Source organism: Perna viridis, chromosome 9 (genome assembly GCF_037379345.1).
Source record: "Perna viridis isolate PV_CMFRI_1.1 ecotype Kerala chromosome 9, ASM3737934v1, whole genome shotgun sequence".
NCBI classification, from domain to species: Eukaryota; Metazoa; Mollusca; class Bivalvia; order Mytilida; family Mytilidae; genus Perna; species Perna viridis.
The window spans coordinates 44,630,424-44,656,014 of record NC_142453.1 but is presented as its reverse complement, the minus strand read 5'-3'; the positions used below and the strand labels follow the sequence as shown (position 1 = coordinate 44,656,014).

The following is a 25,591-nucleotide window of genomic DNA, read 5'->3' as shown; positions in this document are numbered from 1 at the left end:
ACAGAAGTTTTATGGTCGTCATCATGAACTCATGGATCGTTATGGTGTATCCATCTGCACCATGAAAACTTATTTATTCATTGGGTCATAGTTTTCCTTTCCTCGTTTGTCTACCCGGACTTGACTTTTTATGAGCAACTCGGCGGGTGTTTCTAGAAAAGCAGAGGACGCTTACTCTACCGGTGCTCCTCATCCATGCTCCCAGTTTTTAGTGGAGTCTGAGTTCATCATTTGCTTTTGTTACTTTGTACGTATGATTTTAGTTGTTTTAAGTTCTTTGTTCTGTATGTCTGTTTTCCATGTCTGGTCTTTGTCCCTGGATTGCTATTTATAAAACAAATCTTCCATTGAAACAAACACTATGTAATTACAATATATTTGTTGGTAATATACGATCGCTGACAGTATATACATTTTGGCTCCACCCATTTTTCTACCAGCAATATACAATAATGTATACGAAGTAGAAATAAAAAAAGGATTGATACAAATTCGGTACCATTCTAAGCGTCTTTCATACAACGTTTTTATTTCGAGTCAATACATTTTTATCGGTTAGTTAGTCCAATTAAAGCCTGAGTTTTCCATGTGAGCAAAATTTATAGTTCAATTTCAGAATATATGTTGAAGCATATAGTTTTGTTTTAGGCAATTTGAAATGATGTTTTACGTTTTATTCATTTGTGTGTTTTTTGCCAGGTTTAGACAATACTATGGTTGGTTATTTTTTTTTATCTTTCGCCTAATTTAACAGACTTAATTAAATTACTATAATAAATAATAAATAATCAAAATGAACTGTGATAGAAGACGCCTAATATAAAATTTAGATGATTGTATACTGTTTACTGACAATTTAAAAACAAATTTACTGCGTTCGAAATTGCTTTTATGCTGTTTTTTATCTTGTATGTGCCAGTCGTAAGAGATACAGGAAATAAATTGCATCATCTATCTTGTTCAGTTCAAGTTACGACAACTAATGACTGTGGAGTCTTATTCAGTTTCAGTAACGACAACTTTGTAATTTTGTTTTAACTGCATATATATTTTAACACAACTTATACTTCAGAGAATTAGGTAGGTAATAGTAGATTGGATAAAGATTTATACTTTAAAAAATAATTTAGCTAATGTGTTTACCTCGTTTATGATGATTGAAGATATTTACTATGACCAATTCCATTTTTGATATAAACGACTGACAACGTCATACCAGATGAACATTAAGGGTAGAAAAATAAAAGTGTAAACAGTTAAATGTATTGTTTGTTTTATATGTAATATCTTATCGTGTAATAATTGTGATAACTTTGAACATTCCACCTACTAGGAAGTAAATCTATATAGAAATATTTAAATTCATATAAATCTATGACAGGTCAACCAAGTTAATTCTACAGGACGCTTACTCTACCGGTGCACCTGGTCCATGCTCCCAGTTTTAAGTGGAGTCCGAGTTGCTCATTTGTTTTTGTTACTTTATATGTATGATTTTAGTTACTTTATGTTCTTTCTTGTGTTTGTATGTTTTCAAAATAGGGTAACAGAACGACAACAATTCGTCAAAATATTAGGCAAAAAGTAATAGAATGACACAAAATCAGATTAAAACTCAACATATCTTGACTGTGGACAGGTGCATAAAAAGCGCAGTGTGGTTATCTAGTTTCATAAAGCCTGAATCATCACGACCTCATTCAAGTTAAAAATTAACTTGCACAATGAATTGAACGGATAAAAATACCTTTATCACACATTACATTTTAATTTTGCACGATGAAAATCATCATTTTACCATTAGAACCAACAACTATTAGGATTGCAGCAATTAACTACTTGATATGAAACAATATTATGTAAAACTTCGACGGATAGTGCTTATTGTTGCATGATTTTAATCATCATTTCACCATAAAATTAAGAAAAAATTTTAACGAGTTCTGAATACATTTTATAAGCAAAATTGATATTAAAGTGATAAACAGTAAAACATTTATAATGCATACAGTGGACGGATAGCAATATCTCTAGCACAATATAGACCATCACTTCACTATATAATTACAAATTGTCTGAAGGTCAATGACCTTCTCGAAGATGTATGACCTATCAAAACAATGTAAACTTCGTTGACATTTTCCGGTAAAAGAAACTCTAACGACGGTTTTGATACTGTAGTCAGCTTGACGATGTCGGTACTCTCTTTTGTCGATCCGATTGAAACTTCAAATGTTGTTATGACTGGGTCCATTCTGAAAACCATATCCCATGTTATCTTGTAATATTCTGTTCTTAAATGCTTAATAGCAATTGGGGAACCTGAAGGAAAAACGACTTTTATTAGAGAAAAGCAACTTAAGGAGGTAGACCTGGGAAAAAGCCATAACTCTTGAAATCAGTGATATGGTTGTATCATATTCGATTTAACATAAGCTTTCAAGATTTCATTTGAAATAGAATGAAATCAATATATGTTACTCTGATGCTTACATGAGATTAATATAAACAGCACGACTACAAACGTTTCAATGATTTTTAATAATTGTGTCCCTTACCTAAGATCTACCTCCTTAAGCAATATTTTCAGTCTGAAAGACCGAGCGAAATAAAAGAAGGTAACAACAATGTTATCAATTCTCTGTAAAACATGTTGACGTGTTTCTGTTTATTATCTCAACATAAGCGTTACTTTTCGTAACACTTGTAAGCTTTAGTTTGTCTTTACCTACGTAAAATGTATTCTGGTAATAGGCTATTGATCGCATGGTTTTGTTTTTCGTCGTCTTTAAATTGTTTGTATGTATAAGACACACTCGTTAAAAAGGAACGACATATTCAAAGTGTACCTGTTAAAATTGGTTTTCTGCAGTCTAATTCTATAGTGCTATTAATGGCCTCACTAATTAATCCTCCCTCATTTTCTGCTTGTACGGTGAATGTGTATTTCCTTTCTCTTGTGGCATCAAGATTGCTTACTGTTATAGAGTTCTTTTTTCCAATTTTAGTCTTATCAAGTAGCTGTTTTTTGTCTGAATGTAATTCAGAAATATAAGTTTTAAGTCCTGAAGAATCTTTGAAATTGTCCCAGCTAAAAGTAAAGTTCTGATTGTTATCATTATTACAGCCCGGTGATGTGACGTGCAACTGCCAATCAGCACAAACTGGCGGCATATATGACATAACTAAAGGCCCTAAACCTGCATACTCAGTCAGTTGTACACTATTAACACAACGAATATCAACGTAAACGCTACTTCCATGAGCAAGTTGTAATGGTGGAGATATTAATTCATTAAGGTTTGGTGTCTCGATGAACTTAAGTAAATCACAAGACTTTGTTGAAGTACCTGTAAAATAAACATGTAAGAAAACGTGTGTCTTTTACCCAGAGTGACATGTTTTAGAATAATACACCATGACATTAATGGTTCAAATGCCTTCCAAATAACATACAGATCTCAATTTTCTTGAAGAATTTAAGAATCAGTCTTTATAAGAATCATACCAATTCTGCAATATATGGTACACCTGAAAAAGGCTACAAATTTATATTTTTGTTATTAAGTTGCTTTGTTGGTCTATAATCTGAAATGTATTATCATCTATTCCAATCTCTTTGCTCTAAGGAGATAATTCACAACGATAATTCAACAGTTGATATTGCGTTTCAGTGTCACTTACAGAGTTACTTCCCTTAATTTTGAATCCTATGGTACATGTTTTATAACTAATATCTGCTACATGTTATTTTTTTCTGTAAAAGTTTGTAACAATATCAACAATAAAAATACGTAGGCTTTCGAACCATAAATCATATTTTGCATGGTTCTTACCTGGAGTGCAACTTAAATAATTTGTTAAAGATTTTTAAACAGAATTGAATATAACATACTTCAGTATTCGGCTACAGCATGTGAAGCATATATTAAGTTAAGTTAAATCACAATTCAACATTTTTATTATCACCGAGAATCTAAAAGCCATGCATAAAGCAATTGCTACAAAAACTTTAATTATTTCATCAACGATAAACTTACCAATGCAATATTCACAAGTTTTAACTGTACTTTCCTCATCAGACACCATCCAATTTGCTGTGATTACGACTGTCGTATCATCGGTGTTATTGCTGTAAATTGCCCCAACTGCACCTTCAGTAATCATTGGAGGTGTCATGTCAAATGCCAAAGGCTTTGATGTAAAAAGAGCAGACATACCTGCATGGTTCTCGACTAGAGCAGACACAAAAAGTGTCATGCCGTGGGTAAAATTTTTCTTAATGACATCATGCCGATGTAATGGCAAAGGTCGCATATCTAAAATTTCTAATCCATGCGGTATACTTCCGACGCCTACGGACACTTTCCCGATCCCGCTTTCAGTATCAACTGTTTGAACACACACTGATATTTCATCTTGAGATATTTGTCGAGCTATTACGGCTTCAGTGTTCAATTTGGTTATTTTTAAGCCAGAACATTTTGATATGTTGGTGTAAACAGTTGCCTTTTTTCTAACGCCATTAAGCTCTATAGTAACGTTTACGTTTTGAACGTCTGTTTGTTCGACCAAGTAAATATATTCTGACCGTACTGATTTATCCGCGTTTTTTAGAAATGGTAATGACATAGTCATATCTCCAATGGATAAATGCGCCATGAAATCTAGTTCGGTTATGTCCACTTTGACAACAATTTGAAACAAATCATTGGGTTTACTTGCCACTGATTCAGAAATAATCAATGACTTTTGTGTAATATTGTGAATAGATGTATCTTTAATAACGCTAAACTTATGGCATTCAAAAGACTCTGGATGAGTACCGTCTATATATAACGCATCTGAAGTGACGATTCGACTTTCGTGTCCAGCTGCATCAATTGCCTTTATATGAGCAGTTATGACGTCACCATGTCCAGGTTGACCGGGATAAGGAAAATAAATATTATCCCCAGCATTTATGAATGCTAAAGAGTCGCTACTGTTCTTTGATATGTTGTTTACTTCAAATGCAATTAAGAAATGGCTTATGAAGGAATGCTTGTCATCAAAGCCATGCCATGAGAAAAAAATTGGTTCGTCAGTCGACTGATAAATCTTATTGCTGTGGTGTTTTGTGTTGAATAAAACGCCCTCTGTTGGTGGTTTGGTATCAAGGAGGAAGCCGTCGGAACTAAACTCTGTCTTTAGACCAATGGTGTTGACTGCTACTACGTTGGTGTAATATTTTGTTCCTGGTTTGATATCTATACCTGTCCAAGACATTTGCGTTTTCGTTCCAACTTTAGACATCGATACAATATCATCAACTAAAAATAAAAAAAATAAAAAAATCTTACATGACGTAGAAACACAATATTTACAACAAAAATAAAAACAGAAACAAACCATAAAAAAATTAGAAACCAAACCAAACATGAGCGGTTATATCATAAAGTACGACAAAAGAATTGAAAATGATATGTTCTTCCGTTTTCGCCGTTTTTATGACGGACAGCCCATGACAGGTAGGTGCACGCTACCGTATCTGTCATGGGCGAAATTGTTCATCGCAAAGCGCAAAGTAATAGTTGTTCAGTAAAGTTCATAAGGTTGATGAATAAATTAAACAAAATTATTGTGTGCAGATTTTTTATAGTTGTCTAACATTATATGTAAATACATTAAAATAACAAAAAGATAAAGAATTAATAAGTATCTCAGGTAATTTTCAGGGTGATTACTAATATTTCTTCTTCACAAGAGCTTTTAATCATCTTCTTTGAATCAGTGTCCAGTAATTCGACACGTATTTTATGCAAATTATGCATTGACCTCTATTGTAATTCCACTGCATTTGCCGTAGAACGGAAGAAATACATGTACGTTCATACATCTTCTGAAAATCTAAGACTTTTAATAACCTATTAATCTTTGTTACAAAGATGTCCGTGTTTAATTTTGCGGATCACCATGCATAATTTTATGTTTACATGTACGTATCAAATAAGGATTTTACTATCTAAATTATTTGTTGCAAACCTCCTTTTGACGTTCCTAGCGAAACGATAAATTCCAGAATGCCACTTTCATCGTCAGAAAATACACCATTCCAACAACCATACATATTACCGGGAGAGGATATGTAATCAACATCTTTACCGCATGGTTCAGAAGAATCGGTAATAGAATGTCGTTTATGGATAAAAGGTGGCGTGTGATCCACAATAATTGGCAAGGATGTTGCTATAAAAAACTTTTCCTGAGATATCCATGTTCGGACATATGCTATGTAGTATGAACCGTGACTCAGTTCTCCATCTTGAAGACAATAAAAAGCATGTTGTCTTTTACCGACATCGTGCCAAGGGTCTTCGATACTCATATTGTATATGCCTTCCCCGACACCGGAGTCATTTCTTCCAAAACTGTATTCGAACCTCTGGAAAGAAAATGATTTGTTTTGGTATATCCAACTGCTGTATAGGCATAAAGATGAACCTGTGGCTTTGTTCCATCTATCATCTGATCGTAATGAGATATTTAAATGTAGTTGCTGCAACATGTCTTGTTTTGACGAAATTGCGTTACAGTCATCCTTTTCTTTAGAGACACATTTCTTTCCAACAACGCCACATGTGCAATGACAGAACGTGCAACCGACATTGCAAAATTCCATACTGCATGAGTGTTTTTGTATGATGAGCTCCCCTTTAGATTTATCGTATGCTAAAGGAACAACATCTACAGTCACCTTTGACTCTGGTGATGCCAGACCAGCATCATTCACTGCCCAGATTGTTAGTACTATTTTTTCCGGTAGATCCCCTTTATTCGTTGGTATTTCTGCGTTATCAGTGTCATTTATCTGCTTTGGTATAACCAGAAAATCTTCTATAATATCTGCATTGCTATAAGTAGTTCCGATGGAAATATGATAGAAACGAATGCCAGACTGAGCATCGAAAAACCCATACCAAGAAAGAGAAAGGGTGATACTTCCATTGATGCGTTTGTATTTTAACGGAAATTTAAAACCTCCCATTTGTGGGGGTGTCCAATCGACTATGAATTTGTCACTGTAAGACGTGGTACATAAATCGGCAGCATTACAGGCAGTAACCTTTACCGTGTAAACGTCACCTAGTCGTAACGAATCGTTTCTTGAGAGACAAATCGTGTACTCATTAGCATCTGATATAATGATATCATCGACTGGAACATGTGAATCTAGATTACTGAAAATTGAGATTAAGGTTCTTACAATCGGACTTTCCTTGTCCTCGAACTTCCACATTATTTTTAAATATGATGGATCGGAAATTAATGTCTTTTTTCTGTAGGTTTCCATATGCAAGTTATAAATAAAAGGCTTCGTCAGCATATTTGGAGGAGTGTCGTCAATGATAAAACCGTCTGAACTTGTTTTTGCACATAAACCTACTTTATTACACGCAGTGACGGTGACGAAATGGCCAACTCCGACCGCCATATTTAGATTTGATTTCATTAAAGATGACGCCAGTTGTACGTTTTCAGATTTCATCACGTCACATGACAATTTTGATGTTCCAATACAAACGTCAAAGTGATCAAGGTCAGAATGCGGATCTTGAAATCCGATCCAGGTCGCATGGACACTTTTCCTATAAATAAAAGAACCATTGCCATATCATCTGATAAAGTTCATTGTATCACTGATGATATCCGACTATACGTAATAATTTACTTGTGTCTAAAATCTTTTTAATTGGAATAACATGTGTTCTTTGTAATTCACAATGGCGTTTTTCAAAGCAATTTATTATTTTTCATTGGTATGTTGTAATTGGATTTAGGACAAGTTATAGTATGAACGAATTGCAATAAAATAACTCAATATACTTTCAAAGTGAAATTGACGCGATTTTAGAACACGATCTAGAGCTGCTTTCAAAGGAATTATGTAGTTATCAATAGCAAGTCCCACCCAATAGCAATGGACCCGCTCTATAAAGCTAACCTGTCCGATTGGTATCTTGAATGCTTTCCTGAATCTCCCACAACAACTAGGCCAGGTATTGGTGGTGACGTATCTATGACGACACCGTTTGATGTCGCTGAAGTGCAAAGACGTGCACCGTTACAAGCAATCACTGTTGTATAATATCTGACTCCATGAACAAAGAATTGATTCCATGTGATTGCTAAAAAGAGAAATATGAAAAGGAATTCATTAAGCAAAACTATGAATAACCTCATTTGATACCGTACTCTGTTACAATTAACAAACAAAAATCCCACGATACTTCATTTCTATTATAATTATCATTAAATTATTTTTTATACACTACATAATTTGAATCAAGAATAAGAAGTACTTGCACGTTTTCAATCCAATATTAGTGAATGGTACTACATCATCTTTGCTAAGTGATGTTCCCAAACCCGCTTTGTAAAAGGTCAGCTTAGAATGAGGATCGTTGAATCCGTACCAATTTACTCTTATGGACGTTGATTTGATGTGATTCGTATTATCCTTCTAAAACAAAACAAGAAAGTCCTCATCAGCCGTAGTAACTTTTTTTGTGGCATTATCATTTTTAGCAACTTAAATTCAAGTCTGGTAAACGTTACATTTAACATTTCATGAGAAATATGCATGCACAAACACATTTTAGCTAAAATTCCAACGATATGTTAATTTTAAGCTACATGTAATGAGTACCGTTAATGTGATATAGATTGCAAATCATTCATTTTTTATAACTGTGATCATACCTCATTTACTGGACTTGTTTCTATAACATGCCCCACTGGAGGAGGTGAGCTGTCTACAACAAACGGCAAAGACACAGTGTAAGACCTAAGTCCAGCTCCGTTTGTAGCCTGAATTAACAATGTTCAAAAAACAAATTAACTTTGACGGGACAATTCAAAAAGCTGTTCTGTTAACTATTAAAGAAACTTTAACACATCAAAAAGTCTAATACTGTCATATAGTATGAGTCACCATCTACATCCTTGCCTTGACAATGTAAAATGCATAGACATGCATTAACTATCGTGAAAGCATTGCTAAAAATCAAATACAAATTAAAAATAGTAAATTGAAAGAATATATCTACAACAGTGTCCGTATAATTGGAATGAAGAACCACATTGTGTAATGACTTATCGATATCGGGATATTTGAGCGACAAGCACATAATTACTTGGACGATGATGAAATTTTTACAGAAATACGCTAGTGCGAGTTGTTTTTAGAGCTAAAACCTAGTACTGCAATGATTTATTTGAAAATCAGCTACCATTTGTAATGTAAATTCAAAATTTCTTTAAGTAAACCTATCAACCGATGAATACAATTAGACTATTATGGACATGGCAGATGCATATGAATTTAAAACCCTTTGACAATGATTCAATGCATTAAATGAAAATAAGTGATTCATGTAAGTTTTAAGCTTGTTCATGGATATGCTTAGCAAAATTAATTCACCGCAATATTGACTAGTTTTTTTACAGAAAATTAATTAATCTCACAGTGACAATTGCATAATAGGTATGTCCATCTTGGGTAATGCCATTGCCATTAATCTCGGCACTATCAACAACTTCTTGAAACGGTATGACATCAGGTGAGTTGTTGTGTGACCCTATTCCTACTTCTATTTTGCGTATTCCACTCTCATCGTCCTCGATACCAGACCAGCGGAGATATATGGAATGAGCAGCAACATATCGATGACCTTCAACTTCTATTGCACCAGAAGTTGGAGGTGAAGAATCATATATTACGTGGTTAGAATATGCATCGACAGTGCGGTTAACATGACTGAATGCTACAACAGATAATTATTTTATTGAGAAATCATATTATGCAGTTTTTCAAAAAGGTATTTCAGGTTTATTTTTCATTTATACATTGTGAAATCTATGTTCATTGCATTTCCGATAACATATAATCTAGAAGAGTTTAATTAACACCTAAATATCTATAACTTAATCTAAGAAATGATAATAAAGTAAGAATTAGAAAATAAACCTGAGAGGCGGTATAATTCTTACAACATGCTAATCTTTGAAAATGTTAAGAGTAAATATTTTCATCTGTATTTTACATTTATTTAATTCTCAATATCAGAATTGATCGTAAATAATTTTTTTGTCGCTAGCACTTAAGAATGTGTATACACTACCATTACCTCTTACAGTAGCATAATACGCATGCCCAGGTTTCAGATCAAGTCCAACAACAGTAGCTGACTCTGACAGACCAGCTGATGTAAATGGCAATACATCATCAGCTCCTTTATTTGTTCCTGGCATGTAAATATGTTAAAGGATTAATATTAACAATGATATTTATTCTGATAGGTTTAAGCATTAGTAATATGTTCTGTATTTAAAAACTAAGGATACCTTTACGTTGATGTTTTGTTTTAGAATTCTATAAAATTGTATATGCACTAATGGAATTCAAACCTGCAATATACAGGTTGATGTATACAGTTAAGTCAAACTTAACATGTTTTATAATAATCTGTTTAAGGAGGTAAAACTAGGGTAAGGGACATAACTCTTGAAATCAGTGATATGTTGGTATCATATTCAATTTCACCAAAGCCTATCAAGCTTTCATCTGAAATAGACTGAAATGAATCCATGTTACTTTGATGCTTATATGAGATTGTTGTCAAATACTAAATACAAACATTCCAATGATTTGTTAGAGTTGTGTCCCTTAACCTAGGTCTACCTCCTTAAAAACGCTATTATTGTATAATTCAATTACAAAGATATGTAGAAGTATGTAAAATATTAAATCTTTAATTGTAAAGGTTGTATTTTTCAATCAAAACTCTCTTACCGATAGCATATTTGTATTCTGAAATATCTGAAATATAACCAAGCTTTAATGCGTCCTTATTTCCCCTGAAACCTGTCCATGTAACAGTTAGCTGTGTTCCGTCAGTGACATAATTATTATTTGCATCAATAAAAACTCTTCCTGCTCTTGGAGGACCTCCATTAATAAGAAAACCATTGCTGCATACCTTGAAGTCTAATGACATTGCACATATAAACAGGAGCAAAGTGTTTTTGAAGAATGGGTTTTTGAAGTCTAAAAAGCCACCTGTTGTATTTGCTGAGAAAAGACAAGAAACATCTAGAGAGCACAATGTAATAGGGATTTCGCGTTTGGAAGTAAGATACCATGTAATTTGTGTTCGTGGTCTACCAATGACGAAGCCGCCAATCCTCACATTTGAATCAGCGAAATCCATTTCTAAATTATGAAGCACCTTAAGCCTTGATCCAGTGTTAGTAGCATGCTGATATTTCATAAGATCTCGGGAAACTGGATTGTTGAGGTTCAAATCATACAGAACGTCCTTACTAAACGTATTAGGGTCACTGATAAAGTCAATTGGAGAGCAAATGTGAGGCTTCCAACCATAAGAACAGAATGCTTCAACACAAATGAAGCTGTGCTTGTAAGGTAACAATTGTGTAACAAGAGAAACGGCATCCTGGAAAAATAGTTGCAGTATGGAATAATTATTAATTCAAATAAACTTCTAAATTCCGTTAAAATATGATTCTAATTTATAGGTATTGACAAAGTTTACGATAACCTAAACCTGTATAATTAGTTGGAAAGATTTCAAATTTCTTGGAAATAAAAGATACGAACTAAGAATACTATTCAAGATCAAAATACCTCTATCAAATGACTATTTGACGAATTTTCTGCAATATATTGCCAGTGTGAAACCATTTTGTGTCCTTCCGTGTCAGCAAAAAGTGCCCACTTGTACGCCTTTGATAATTTATTACCACTGCACATGATTTTTTCAATAGTCACCGCAACATTCAGATAATTCATGTTTACTGTTGCCTTAGCTGTAGAATGTAATGAAGGAATACGAGTAGGCACAATTGAAAATTCTTCAGAGGATACAATCGGCAGACAAACTTGTCCAAAACAAGGCCGTAAAAGCGCTTTATAAAAACCCGTTGAAAATTTCCCTGTAAAATTATACGACGTTGCGTGTCCTGCATTCGAAAATATCAAACTATTGTTGCATTTTCCTTTGTGCAGTTTACAAACAGCAACTTCAAAGTGTGTAACGTGTTTGGAATACTCATCATTTAAAATCCAATGTATTGGTATATAGCTTTGAGACATTTGAGTTCTTTTGAAAGGGTTGCACTGGAATAAAGATGCATTCGTATAATTCTCATGTCCATTGTAATACAACGTGAAATTAGTTTTAGCAATGTTTTTCAGAGCCATGAACGTAATAACGTAATACTTAGAATACCAACGGGTTGCAAGAATAAGGATGTGCTTGCTTTGTAAAGACATATTTGTGGACGAGAAAACAGAGTATACTGTGCCAGCGACTAAAGATAGTTTTGAATTCACTGCAATATTTGAATTTTCGTGACGATTTTCAAGTGAATCAGTTTTCAAACATTCTTTACCATACAACAACGTCATCAGTGACAAAACCTTTGATTTCTTTAATGAAAAAAACCCATCTGAGGAAGCATAAGTTGTTCCTCCTGAGCATGAAGCTTTTATCGTAACAAAAAATTGCTGATCACTGTCGTTGAAAGTGTAGTTCTCACATACAAAATTATTCGTTCTATTGAAAGGTATATCATGAAAAGAAACAGTATCATCATTTCTAGGAGATGTCCCTAGACCAAGTTGAAGTTGAATTTTCTCATGGTGATTAAAGCCAATCCATGAAATACAATACTGATTCGAATCGAAGGTAACGTCAATGTCATGGTAAGGTGGTATGCTATTATGCAGTACATCCTTAACTATACCAGCTCTGGGTGGAAACAAAGACGGAATACGAAACGGTTTTGTTGTAATATTACAGTAATGTCCTGCATAGTTGTAGAATTTGAGTTCGGCGTAGAATTCATACCCATCCATATTATCGTATTTCTGTAGCCTTTGCACTGAGTACTGTATACATTGGACGTCGGAACCACATTTACCACCTTGGTTTTCTATACTCCATTCCAGATAAGGTGTGATAAATCTGTTACCAATACCTGTGAAGGATAAATGTTAAAAAGTAAAAGGGGAAACACGTTAGAATATACGGAATTTCTAGAAGGAAAAACTGTGCAGTGGAGACACATTAATATGCCTTTTTTGCAAGAAATTTTCTCGAGGTTTCAATTTTCGTTTCATCCAAGAGGTTTGGGGAATCGCGAGAATCAATGCTGGTCAAATTTACGTCTAGATATTTTACAAATATTTTCCATTTCATAAAAACGAAAAAAATAAAGTACACGAAATTTTTTTTGACGAGACATGCTCCTTATAAAGGTTAATGCCATGACTATATTTTTCATTGACTACAATAGTATGAAGCGAAAGGCAACCGAAAACTAAAGACAGATAGCAGAATTATGAAAAAAAAAAATCGTACTTACCAAATCTAAACATAACTATCCCTATTTCGTCAGCTTGTTCTGTATCAAAAACCTCTTTTGCCATCCATTTCAACACCACATTCTGTTCTATCACGACGGGTTGTATAATTGTTAAGCACACTGGAGGAGTTTCATCGGCAAGTATTGGTCCGAACCAAACCTTTCCCTCTAGCCCAGCTCTATTGACTACACGTATGAATATGTAGAAAATATTTTCTCCAATAAGCCCCGGATGATGTTGAATGTACCTTGTTGGATGATGCACCTCAACATAACTCTGAATGTCTGGGCTCTCAATACTTTTTGGATCGTTACCAAACCCAACGGAAGTACCAGTTATCTGACTTTGGTCTTCAGATATATCCCATCTGACGTCTAATACATCAGTTGGTACGTAGATCACATGATCGTTGTAAAGAGGCATATATTGGCACATAAATTCTGAGATATTTAATCCATTTCCGTATGCTTTTGATTCTGGGATGAGTTTTGCAATGATGTCATCGGGTTTGTTCTTACATTTCGATAAACAAGCAAAAACGTCCAAGGCAATTTTAACTAAATTTTCTTTAATAAGCCATGCCTTATCATCAAGACAAGCAATATATTCCTTTATCTTCGAATGTTTAAGAGAAATATTCGATATGTTTGGAAGCGACTTGTCAAATATTACCCCGTCTGAACATACAATCTTTGAAGGACTCAATGCATGATTATACGCGATTACAGATACGAAGTAACGACCCTCTCCATTGGGAAATCGTAGTTTCGTGGAAGTATGGACTATTTCCTTAACGACAGTATCATTTTTGAAACCCGGTATCCATTGCTCCAGATCACTGAGGCATTTTCCACTTAAGGCTACTTTATACATTTTTATTCCACTTTCATGATCTATGAAATCGTGCCAGTAAACTGTGATCTCATCATCGCTAGTATAGTCAATGTCTTGAAAGCCACTAGGACCTTCCAGAACAACTCCAACTTCCGGTGGAGAATCATCAACAAGAATGTCGATATGGTCAAATGAACGGAGAAAAGCATTGTTTTTGGCTTCAAGGGTAAAGAAATATCTTCTATTATGAAGTCCTATGTGTTTATTTTCGCTTTTCAGTTTCTTTAAGTTAGCACTAAACAACATGCTGCTACAATTACCAATCATGGGACAGTAGACTGATGAGGAATTATCAGGATTACCCTACCAAAAGCAGTAATTATATAAAATATCGATGATAAATACCCGTAATAGATAATAAACTTTAATACCAATGATCTTAAACATTTTTTAAGTAAAGACTGATATAATAAGTCATAAAATTACGAATAACAACAACGAATGCTCAGTTTTCAGCACTAGTAACGACTTCAAGATTTCCTTTTCTACAAAGAAAAGACTATATTATATCACAAAAGAAAAAACTATATTATATGATATATATATATGATATAACTGTAATGGGAATTTACAACTTACAACAGACGTTACTCCGATGGCTTTCTCTATCAGAACAGTATTGTTTTCATAAGTACCAAATGTCCATTTCATCTCACGAACGCCACTGTGAACATCGAATGCTTTAAACTGTATTACCATTTCTGATAAGTCTATACTATGATGTACAAAAAGTTGTTTGTGTCCGTTCCGCATTAACCAAATGTCAGATATCTCCGGAACAGAACGGTCAATGTACACGGAAACACTGTCATTTAGAGTATGGTTCATTATGTCTTTGGCTTGTAATTGAAATGTAAACTCGTCCCCATCACTCATAGTTGGGTACGTACAGAGAGCTTCCGATGTAAAGTTTTCCACGCGACCGGAAGTTACATATATGTCATTTCTAAGTATTGCAAAGTTGAACCCATTTAAACCATTTACATTTACGGTACCATTGATTGGCAGAATACCAGAAATTTGATCATAAATACCAATTACATCACTATATGTATCAGATGTGATTGGACGAAAGGGGTTGTTTTTCTTATAGTGATCATTGAAATATCTTTGATTCCAAGAGAAACAGAGCTTGTCGTGACTTGTTTGCCAATGGTATTTGGTCGAATTCACATCACTTGCTGAGTCAACACGCAATGGATGTCTATAATTTATCTTAATTACAGACGTGTTGTCATACAAAACAAACCTTCGCGTATGGCGGGCATTGTTAGCAAAGTCCGTTACCTCAAGTAGAAGTGCATATAGCATTGGTTTACTGTTCCTAGTGGGAAACTCGATTTCAATGTTACTCTCTATCAATTTCATACTTATATTTTTTTTACCTACAGATGATTGGTCTCTCATGAGAAGATTATTGGCTGAAGGGATCACTTCGTAAATTTCTATAGCATAACTTTTTATACCAGATACCAGCAGTGTTCCATTAGTGGAATTGTGAGGCAAGGGATCGCGCCACCCATTTATTTTGATGTGTATTTTCTTCAAAGATGTCACTCGTGTGGACAGTTGTAGTGGTTCAATTTTACAAACTTCCTTTTCTGAACAATGTTCCGGAGCTGCATTGTCCCGGATGTAGCAAACTGTTCTTCTTGTTTCTGTTTTATCATAAGGAACTTTCGTTTCAATATGAGTTGGACTTTCTATAAGCTTTGAAGTGAGATATCCTCCTCCTTTCATTTCATATGTAACACATAATCTGAAATATTTTAAATGTTTTGTGTTTGATAACAATTCACTTAAAAATAAAAATGAATGAGACAACATTTACATTATAGCATATTGGACGGAATTCAATCAACTTTGTGCTTCAGTTTGAGTTTTGATATGTAGGTAAGATTGCAATTATTTGTTTTGTGCAAAATTTAATGACGTTTATTTGTGAAAATATAACTGCAGTGTGTCCATATTTGAAATATGTGTCATGAATTGTCATGGTCTTACACACCTTTCTCCATTTGACAATGGAATATTCGTAGAAATGTTTGTCTTTTGTTTAAAACTCGTTTCTTTGGTTTTAAGAAATGTGTCATTTTTCAACGTCTTTTGGTAGATCAATGATGAAGAACCTGTAATGTTAATGATAACAATATTCAGGTATACAAATCAATATATTAAAAACGAAATGCAAATCAAGTATATGGACAGTCAAACCTACAAATAAAACAACCACTTTATAACTTTTTCTTGAATCTTGCCCCGATGAATATGATTACAATTAACATCAAGAATTACACCCTTCCAGTTTTCAGTTGAGTTGGGTTGCTCATTTTCTTTTTGTTTTTTTTTTTTTTATTGTACATATTATTTTGGTTATTTCATATCTTATATTGCGTGTTTTTCCCTGTCTAGATTTTATCCTTGTATTATATTATTTTGATTCCCGCTCGAATCTCTGTTTCCTTGAAACCTTTCTTACAGGCAACCTGTATAATTTGTTTAAGCCAAAGATTTTATTTAGGTTTGACGATGTGAGCAAAAATACTTTGTCATGTGACATATTATCTAGAAGTGCGATTTTTGTGGGTTAATGGTTCAATCAAGATCAATCAACAATAATTATCAATTAAAAGCGACATGTTCACACATAGAAGTGGATTTGTTAAACATATCATATTTTATTGGATAAAATTCTAAAACCACTGTACACAAGGGTTAGCTATTTGAATGTCATACATATTATTTCAAAGAATTAAATAATTGAAAAACGGGTCTGTTGTATTACTTACCTCTTACAAAAACCTTGTAAATGTATACCAAAACGTCAGTCACCCCAAATAACTCATTTGGAACAAATTTTGGCCTAAGACTCGTTAGTTTCTTGTCAATTGGTATCTCAAATGACCCCCCTAAATCAATCTTGAAATGGTCAACTTCAAAACGTCCATAAAAATCACGTTGTAAGGAGCATTCTGAAGATCCGACATGAGATAATGTCTCCGTTCCATCATGTGACACTACTCCTGTTTGACATGTTGTTATGTTTGGTGTCAGTTTCGCTAAAAAAGAAGAAATAATATAGTTTGATAAATGTAGATAATAATAATATCATATTTTGGAACATGGAATTTTGAAATACAGGTTTAATTAAATATTTTCATTTAGCATAAATGTTTTTTCATGATCCTTTAAAATTTGCTATATTTTTTTTTTAGAAAAAAAAACTGCTTTTTAAAGAAAACATCATTGAATCTATTTTAATAACTCACGGAATAGATAAGGAACCATGCATTAAATTAACATAAATGAACTTACGCTGGCATTCAGTTATAGTTGAAGTGCTTACTTTGTTGAACCCTGCCATACATTTGCAGTCAGAAGCATAAGTTGTACTCCCGCATGTCCCTGGCCAGCACCAATTATGTCTTGAGGAACAGGCGACTGAATTAAAGAATAAAATATATCTCATGATAACAACAAAACCTATAATGCTGATGGAGTTCAAAATAGATGACATATTTTAAGAGGCTTAGGGGGATATACGATGTTGTTTTGTTTTTATCCTACCCTTAATGTTCTTATTGTCCTGATAATCTGTCCCGTAGGTTGATATCAAAACAGTAGCTGTATAATGATGTGATGTATTTGTTGAGCATAGAAATTTCCGGTACTCATTATGATTAATTTATTTCAAATAACCAAATGCAAATTAAATTCAGACTCCGAGATATATCAGAATTGAACACTGAATATTCATGTAAAGACAAATATATAAGGGTTAACCAAATGAATTGTATATCTTTCAAAAATAATCTTTCAATTGATACATGTTTTTTTTTTCAATGATAACTGCTTTAACAAAGGAATAAATATTTGAACAAATTATGCATTAAACCTATTTTATTTACATATGTATGTGTAAATGTAATGCTTACTTACGTGGATTGTTACGGTGTATCCATCAGCACCATGAAAACTGATTTATTCAACGGGTCATAGTTTTCCTTTCCTCGTTTTTCTACCCCGGACTTGACTTTTTATGAATAACTCGGCGGGTGTTTCTAGAAAAGCAGAGGACGCTTACCCTACCGGTGCACCTGGTCCTTGCTCCCAGTTTTTAGTGGAGTCCGAGTTGCTCATTTACTTTTGTTACTTTGTATGTATAATTTTAGCTACTTTTTGTTCTTTGTTTGTATGTCTGTTTTCCATGTCTGGTCTTTGTCCCTGGATTACATTCTTTTGATTACCGCTATAACCTTGGTTCCCTTGATTACTTTTACTAAAAGAGAATTCAATATTTGAGAAATAGAGTATTTGTATAAAATATTTTTTGGGCTATATTAATATACAGAATGCTTTATTATTTGATCTATGATACATAAAAATGTAAATCGTTTTACAAGTATTTAAGTAGAATTATTTGTAAGAATCATGCAAATCTGGTGAAATGTGAGACACCTTTAAAAGGCTTCATATTGTTTTCCTTTTTTTTCATTCAGTTGCTTCAAATGTCTATGTGATGACAATAACATTTATTAATTCCAATCGTTCTGCTCTAACGAGATAATCCACATGAAAAGTCCAATAGCTTCCATTGCATTTTAGTGTTATTTACGGAGTACATGTAATCTCCCTTAATTTTGAAATCTTCAGTGTATTCTATATATGTATTTTATATATTTGTTTGTCCTAAAAACACGGCTTCATGAAAAACCGAACGTTAATTTCTGTTTCCTATGGCAAAACATTCAAACAAAATATCAGTCAAAAATATGTAGGCTTCTTTCTACCCATGAATCACACTTTGCATGGTTCAAATATGGAGTGCTACTTAATAAGATGTTACAAACTACATGTTACTAGCTACTTAGTAGGTTGCAGCATTATCCGAAACGACAAGAATTGCGTAATTTACGAAATGAATGATATTAACTCCTGTATTCGCTTCTTATGAAACAATGGTACCATTAAAAACGTCTCAATTCAAGTTCGTCTTCTAAATAGCTGACAAATTACCTTGACAATGCGAGCCGGCAAATCCAGGTCTACAGTGACATTTGTCAGGATATCTACAAGTTCCTCCGTTCGGACACGTTATGGATCCGTAACAAACAGCTGAAAGTACGCTATTATTCTTCGACGAAGCATATATTTAGTCAAACTAATCAATTCATATCTTTCTTAATTTAAATATTACACCGACTTATGCGTATTTGAAATATGTTTACTTCGGCAAAGTTTAATGATTCTAAATTAAAAAAAAATGTCAGGTATTGCTAAACTCATCCTATAAATAACATGATTGCTTAATTTTATGTCAGATTTGTGAGTGCCAAAACTCAATATTACCTTTCTCACACTGCGGGCCCGAATATTCTGGGGTACACACACATCTATCTGGTGTTAAACATGTACCGCCGTGTGAACAAGTCGTTGACCCAAAACAAGTTGCTACAAGTCAATAAAAATGAAATCAGTACATTATAAAGGTATTTAAACTGAAGGCAAAGAAGGCAATAATTAACAATAATTGAATTTGCTCTTTTTGTTCATTTGAGTATGAATAAAAGACGTTCTATAATAAAATACATTTAACATTATCTTGAACTAGTGTTATCAGTAATTGTATTTCTTATTGGTATATTTATTGGAAAGAGAATACAGTTATTAAAAAAAACTGCAATTAAGCATTGAAAATGTACGCAAGAGAAATTAAAAAAAAAACATCGGAAAATTTACTGCATATCTTAATAATTCAAATTTTAATATTCCACATACTCAGTTAAAATCCCGACTTAAAAACATAATACATCGTTGTTTTTTTCCAAAAAAGATGGTACACGTAGATACAAATATATAGTTCTTGGTAGAGATTCCTCATACTTTGTCAGACATAATTCCAAATCATCTTCCAAATATACAGAAGAAGATGATTACAAAATACTGGAATTTTAATCGACAACATATTTGTCCAGTGTGGTGGACACGTTTTTTCAACAAACGGTCGGCATTCCAATGGGAACAAATTGTGCTCTTCTACTTGCTGACCTATTCCTTTACTCTTATGAGGCTGACGTATAGCTGATCTGATCCGAAAGAAAAATATCTTTTAGCTAGATCCTTTAATCTCAATTTCCGCTATATAGATAACGTATTATCTTTAAAATTCCAAATTTCGGGGATTTGATACATCGCATCTACCCCAATGAACTTGAGAAAAAGGATACTACAGACACTGTAAGGTCAGCCTCATATCTTGACCTACACTTAGAAATCGATGGTAAAGGAAAACTATTGAGAAAACTTTACGACAAGCGTGATGACTTTTCATTCAAAATTGTCAACTTTCCTTTCATCTGTGGCAACATTCCTTCAGCACCTGCGTATGTAGTGTTCATATAACAAATCATACGTCATGCAAGAGCTTGCCGAGACTACGTAGACTTTTTGTATCGCGCTAGAATTCTAACAAATAGACTTCTGGAGCAGAGTTATGTTGCTACAAGATTGAAGTCATCACTTCAAAAGTTTTATGACCGTCATCATGAACTCGTGGATCGTTACGGTGTATCCATCTGCGCCATGAAAACTGATTTGTTCAATATGTCATAGTTTTTCTTTCATCTTTCGTCTACCCCGGACTTAATGTTTATGAGCAACTCGGTGGGTGTTTCTAGAAAAGCAGAGGACGCTTACCCTTCCGGTGCACCTGGTCCATGCTCCCAGTTTTTAGTGGTGTCCGAGTTGCTCATTTCCTTTTTTTGTATGATTTTAGTTACTATATTTTCTTTGTTGTGCATATCTGTTTTCCATGTCTGGTCTTTGTTCCTGGATTGCATTCTTTTGATTACCGTTATAACCTTGATTCCCTTGATTACTCAAACGGTTTTCTAAACTTCTACTTTTGTCCATTTTTTCCTATACGGGATTTAGCAACAGAATGCGCAAACATGCTTAAATGATCATATAAGCTAAAAACTTTTTTAAACTTAAGAACTTTCTTAACAATTGCATACTAATCAGTACTGTATCTATGTATATAAAATATAGAAATAAACACTGTTATGTGTAAAATCGGACCATTTACTCACAAAATAGATAAAATTCCGAAAGATGTAACATTTTGCCTTGATAAATTCTTGCGTAACAATTATAATCCTTATAATTGTTATCAAAATAATAGTTTACCGTTTTATTTGAGACCATATTGTTTCAAATTGATTGTGAGAATGTCGACATCTTCTAGACAACGTTATATGGTTTGTAGTATCTATATCCTTAGTGTTATTGAAACGATGGCGGCAATTCCAGTTAACGATATTTGCAACATGTGCTTGAAATTTAATATATTGAAAGTGTAACCGCGTGTATCGTATAAGTCGATAAACCAATCATAATATACGAACAAGACATATGTCAATTAGATTAAAATTATACGGGATAATACTATATATTACATCACATGACGTATGGAATAAAATGTACTTCTTACCTTGAGAACAGTTTGATCCTTCGTAACCTTTACAACATTTTCGATGTTGACACGCGGTTTTATAATAAACATAAATCTTTCTGAAAACAATAACAAAAATAGTCATGAACAAATAGAAAAGGGAAAACCTTTTTGTACATGAAATGGTACCAAAAGATAACAAATATAGTTGCAATAAAAACTGAAATCATCGATATCATTTTTGCCTCTGTTAAATCTATAAAACTTTTCTTCCTTTTTTATGTAGTTTCCATTAAATGAACTACAACCACTAGAATTATAATACTATTTAATTGTTACGGTTGTGACATTTAAACCTTTAACATCTTACTTGCAAAATTAAAACATCTGAAAATATAAAATTTCATTGGCTACCTGTATCTTGAACATCGACTCAACCACAGAAAACCACAACTTGTTGAATAACGTTGTTGTTCGTATCTTGACTTTGTGCAAATTGTTTCATAATAGCAATACTTTCCAACCGAAAGGCTGTGGAACATATAAAAGGGAAATATAAATTTTGATATAACGAAACTGTTCAGTATTTTATGTGTTATTTTGTTTTATGTATTATAAACTGCCGGCAAAAAAACATAATAGTATCAGAAAGTCATTTCTGTATAGTCTTAAAATAATTATTAGTGTTTGCATTAGGTTGTTTTATTCTTCGATTCAATCATATCTTAGGCAAGTCGTAGCCACTGACTATAAATTTGTTTTCATAATTGCAGTTCAAATCGCCCAACAGAAACTTGACAATCTGCTTGCATATCGTAAAACAGTCAATCGAACATCATATATATATCAAACACCAAATCTGTATAATACTGGTGACCTCTAAAGACTCAACTTATTTACATATAAAGAAAAATCATGTATATAAAAGACAAGATCGATGAGCGCTAGTTTATATATATTGTCACATATCCAAATGCTTGTTGCGAATGTATAGATTGGTATAAAATAAAATAGCAACACACTATATAAATGAATGAACAAGTGAAAAAAAAAGAAATTTCTATTTTCAAATATACAATTAAAAGTCAGCAATTTCCAACAAAATTGACAAAGTCAAAGTGATTATGTTTTAAAGTAGATACTTTTCTATAATTGTTGAGTTTTGGTTGATTGTACATCTTCATTTTAGAAGAATCGATAACATTCTAGAAACAAACCCTTTTACGCTTACTACAGTTTAAAGGAAAATAAAATTTGCTACTGTTAAAATAATGAAATTCGGTAAATGAATAGGTCTACTTTATTTTAATGAAATCGAAATCTCGGCTGTTGATATTTATTGTTGGAAATAAATTGCTATAGTACACTTTTCATCGATGTCATTTGAATACAAAAACGATAATGAATTGCACTGTATACATGTATCACACTTCGGAATAGCATATAATGTTTACGTTATGGTTTGAAATATATGTTTTTGCAAAAAGTGTCGACAGAAATTTTAACTTTTACATACGAAGTAAAAGTCATGTTTTGCGAGTTCTGAATATCATATAAAGATTAAACCCGTATAAAACCACTTATAAGTATACAACATGGTCAAATCAACAATTCCTAAAATGTGCTATTAGGAAAAATAATGTCTGCTTTATAATTGAAACGGTAATTTATTAATTATTGCCGTAAACATTTTTTTCTGCGTTAATGGTATAATTTTAGTAGCATCATCAAAAAGAACTTATAGATTTGATAATAACCTTAAAAGTGGATCGTAAATTTATATCCGCATTGCACATATGATACAAAGTTAACTTTATACACGTTGAGGTGTCTTGTTAGTTTTATGTATTGAAAAATCAAACTTGGTGCAAATGTATATTTCATATTACATTGATTGGGAAGTGTTTCTATGCACTATTGATTTATACAAAATGTGTCTAATTTTGGAAAGTTTTATTCGAAAAAAAAAGAGATTTTACCGATCGTGTAGAGACATGAACTTGCGAGACAATATTTAAAACCTTTGTTTAACTAAAGTGTTTAATAAAACTATTCAATTTTTGCTTTGGCCAAACTAGTTTCAAAGACCATCGTTTTGTGTCTTCTGGCAAGTTCAAACAGAAGTATGTGTTTTCCTTTAGCATAAAGTGTTTCTAATAATGTCAACAAATTTATCTTTCAGGTAGATCATACCTATTACATACTGTCCTGTTATCTCGATGTCGTGACTAGGTTCTTATTTGACTTTTTAAAGTATATCGGGGTCGATTGATCTCTGACATCTCCTCTAATTAATGCAAAATAACAGAAAACTTTTACCTTAGAAAAGATTGATATTCAAAACCTACATTGATTTACTTTTTATTCACATGTGATATAGCCGTATAACATCTTGGCCCATTTATAGTTTAAATCCTGAGCCGTCTACATCATTATTCTTGTATTTTCAGAAGTTGTAAATATGACCGATATGATCAAATGACTGCTGTGGAATGTAATACTCAAGTTCTTTCGAAATGATCCCTGGATGCACAGCAGAATGATGCAATTTAATTGGCCGATTGTCGACAAAGGTGTTTGATGTCCCGCAATAAAGTGGAATATATAATCAGTCATGCTTATTGATTTAAAACATCAAAGGGAGACGACGAAAACACAACGAACTATATTTACGGCCTTTGAGAAAAAAATAGGAAAATGGAGGTATGATCCACCTTAAATTGATTCAACAATTTCATGTATTATGTAATATTTTTGGACGTTATAGCAGTTTTTTTTTCGATTAGAGATAATTTACTGAGAAATATAATGGAAATGTTTTGTTTAAATTACATATAAGAAAACAAAGTTACCCCTATTTTGTGATTGCGGAATATGAAAGAATGTCATATACACAATTTTCGGAGATTAAAAAAACCATTTTTTAAATTTAATAGTTCATGAAATGTTGCAAAAAATGACATATTTTAAGGTTAGAAAACCTCGATACAAAAGCATAAAAAAAGTTAAGACCTCTTACGGCATTTGGGGAACCCATAGTCGTCAGAGCAGTCACGAGTCTTAATGTTATTATTCGCACCACTTGAAAAGAATTTGTGATGTGAGATCTGACATAGAATCAACCCTCCTCTTTTGAGAGTAGCTTTGACATCGAAACTAGGCTTTGTTTTCCATTTTTGAACTAATCGCGAATGTACATTTGTGTACATGTGTTTTTCATACATAAAATTATCTTGCAATTTAAAATGATACTATAGCATTTGCATTTCTGTTTCTGTTCAGAGGATGATTACAGTTACTATTTAAGTAAATTACCTCACAAATGCAAGACATTCAAGCAATAGTACTATCCATTTTCCCATGGTTAAGAACAATTATTAAATCATGTTGTAGTGATGACAACCTCACATTGAATATTGGCGATATCTTGTTTGATTTATATCAAGTGCAAAATGGTGGATGAACGTATCAAATTGTTCAGATGGTTTGTCGTTCCTGTTATCAGGAAGGGTTTCCATGTTTCTATGTTTGCTTAGATAAGATAATTCGTATCTATTTATGTTGACGTATGACAATCATAACGCCAAAAATCTATATGAGAGCTATGAAGTTAGACCAACGTGGTCATTTTATATGAACTGTATGTCAAGACAAGCAAACGGGATCCGATTTTATAAATTTCTGTTTGAAAAGCGTTTTATTCTGCTTCACCAGTCAAAAGTGCAAGCATTTAATCATATTGTCATAAGCTTCAGAATTGTAAACTCAAACCTGAGAATATGATTTTTCATGTAAATTTCTAAAATACAATT

At 33.0% G+C, this 25,591-nt stretch overlaps 1 protein-coding gene across 4 annotated transcripts; it reads right to left on the bottom strand.

The window, feature by feature from the left end:
- Positions 1-1,875: 1,875 nt before the first annotated feature.
- LOC148608675 (uncharacterized) lies at positions 1,876-25,244 on the bottom strand. 4 transcript variants are annotated; one of them, XM_088544508.1, is made up of 21 exons: positions 25,095-25,244; positions 22,194-22,310; positions 21,819-21,898; positions 19,676-19,777; positions 19,343-19,441; positions 17,642-17,767; positions 17,116-17,385; positions 16,335-16,455; positions 14,906-16,085; positions 13,432-14,629; positions 11,690-13,044; positions 10,835-11,498; positions 10,170-10,286; positions 9,508-9,806; positions 8,743-8,850; positions 8,347-8,503; positions 7,985-8,168; positions 6,025-7,628; positions 4,041-5,312; positions 2,850-3,350; positions 1,876-2,322 (listed from the first exon to the last, which is right to left on the bottom strand). In XM_088544508.1, exons 1-21 carry the CDS (start codon positions 25,139-25,141, stop codon positions 2,057-2,059), a joined length of 9,867 nt encoding a protein of 3,288 aa, XP_088400634.1. In that variant the 5' UTR covers positions 25,142-25,244; the 3' UTR covers positions 1,876-2,056. The 4 variants fall into 4 exon arrangements, with proteins under 4 accessions (XP_088400634.1, XP_088400635.1, XP_088400636.1 ...); XM_088544509.1 differs by lacking the exon at positions 19,343-19,441; XM_088544510.1 differs by lacking the exons at positions 22,194-22,310; positions 25,095-25,244 and having other exon boundaries at positions 17,673-17,767; positions 19,343-19,777; positions 21,819-21,856.
- Positions 25,245-25,591: the final 347 nt, after the last annotated feature.

Bases quoted from the DNA above. Each gene is read 5' to 3' on its own strand.
- LOC148608675 (XM_088544508.1), bottom strand. From the start codon at position 25,141: ATGGGAAAATGGATAGTACTATTGCTTGAATGTCTTGCATTTGTGAG. The intron at 21,899-22,193 runs GTAGCCAATGAA...TATTGTTTTCAG, and splicing joins AGTCGATGTTCAAGATACAG to AAAGATTTATGTTTATTATA. The intron at 3,351-4,040 runs GTAAGTTTATCG...TTTATTTTACAG, and splicing joins AACTTGTGAATATTGCATTG to GTACTTCAACAAAGTCTTGT.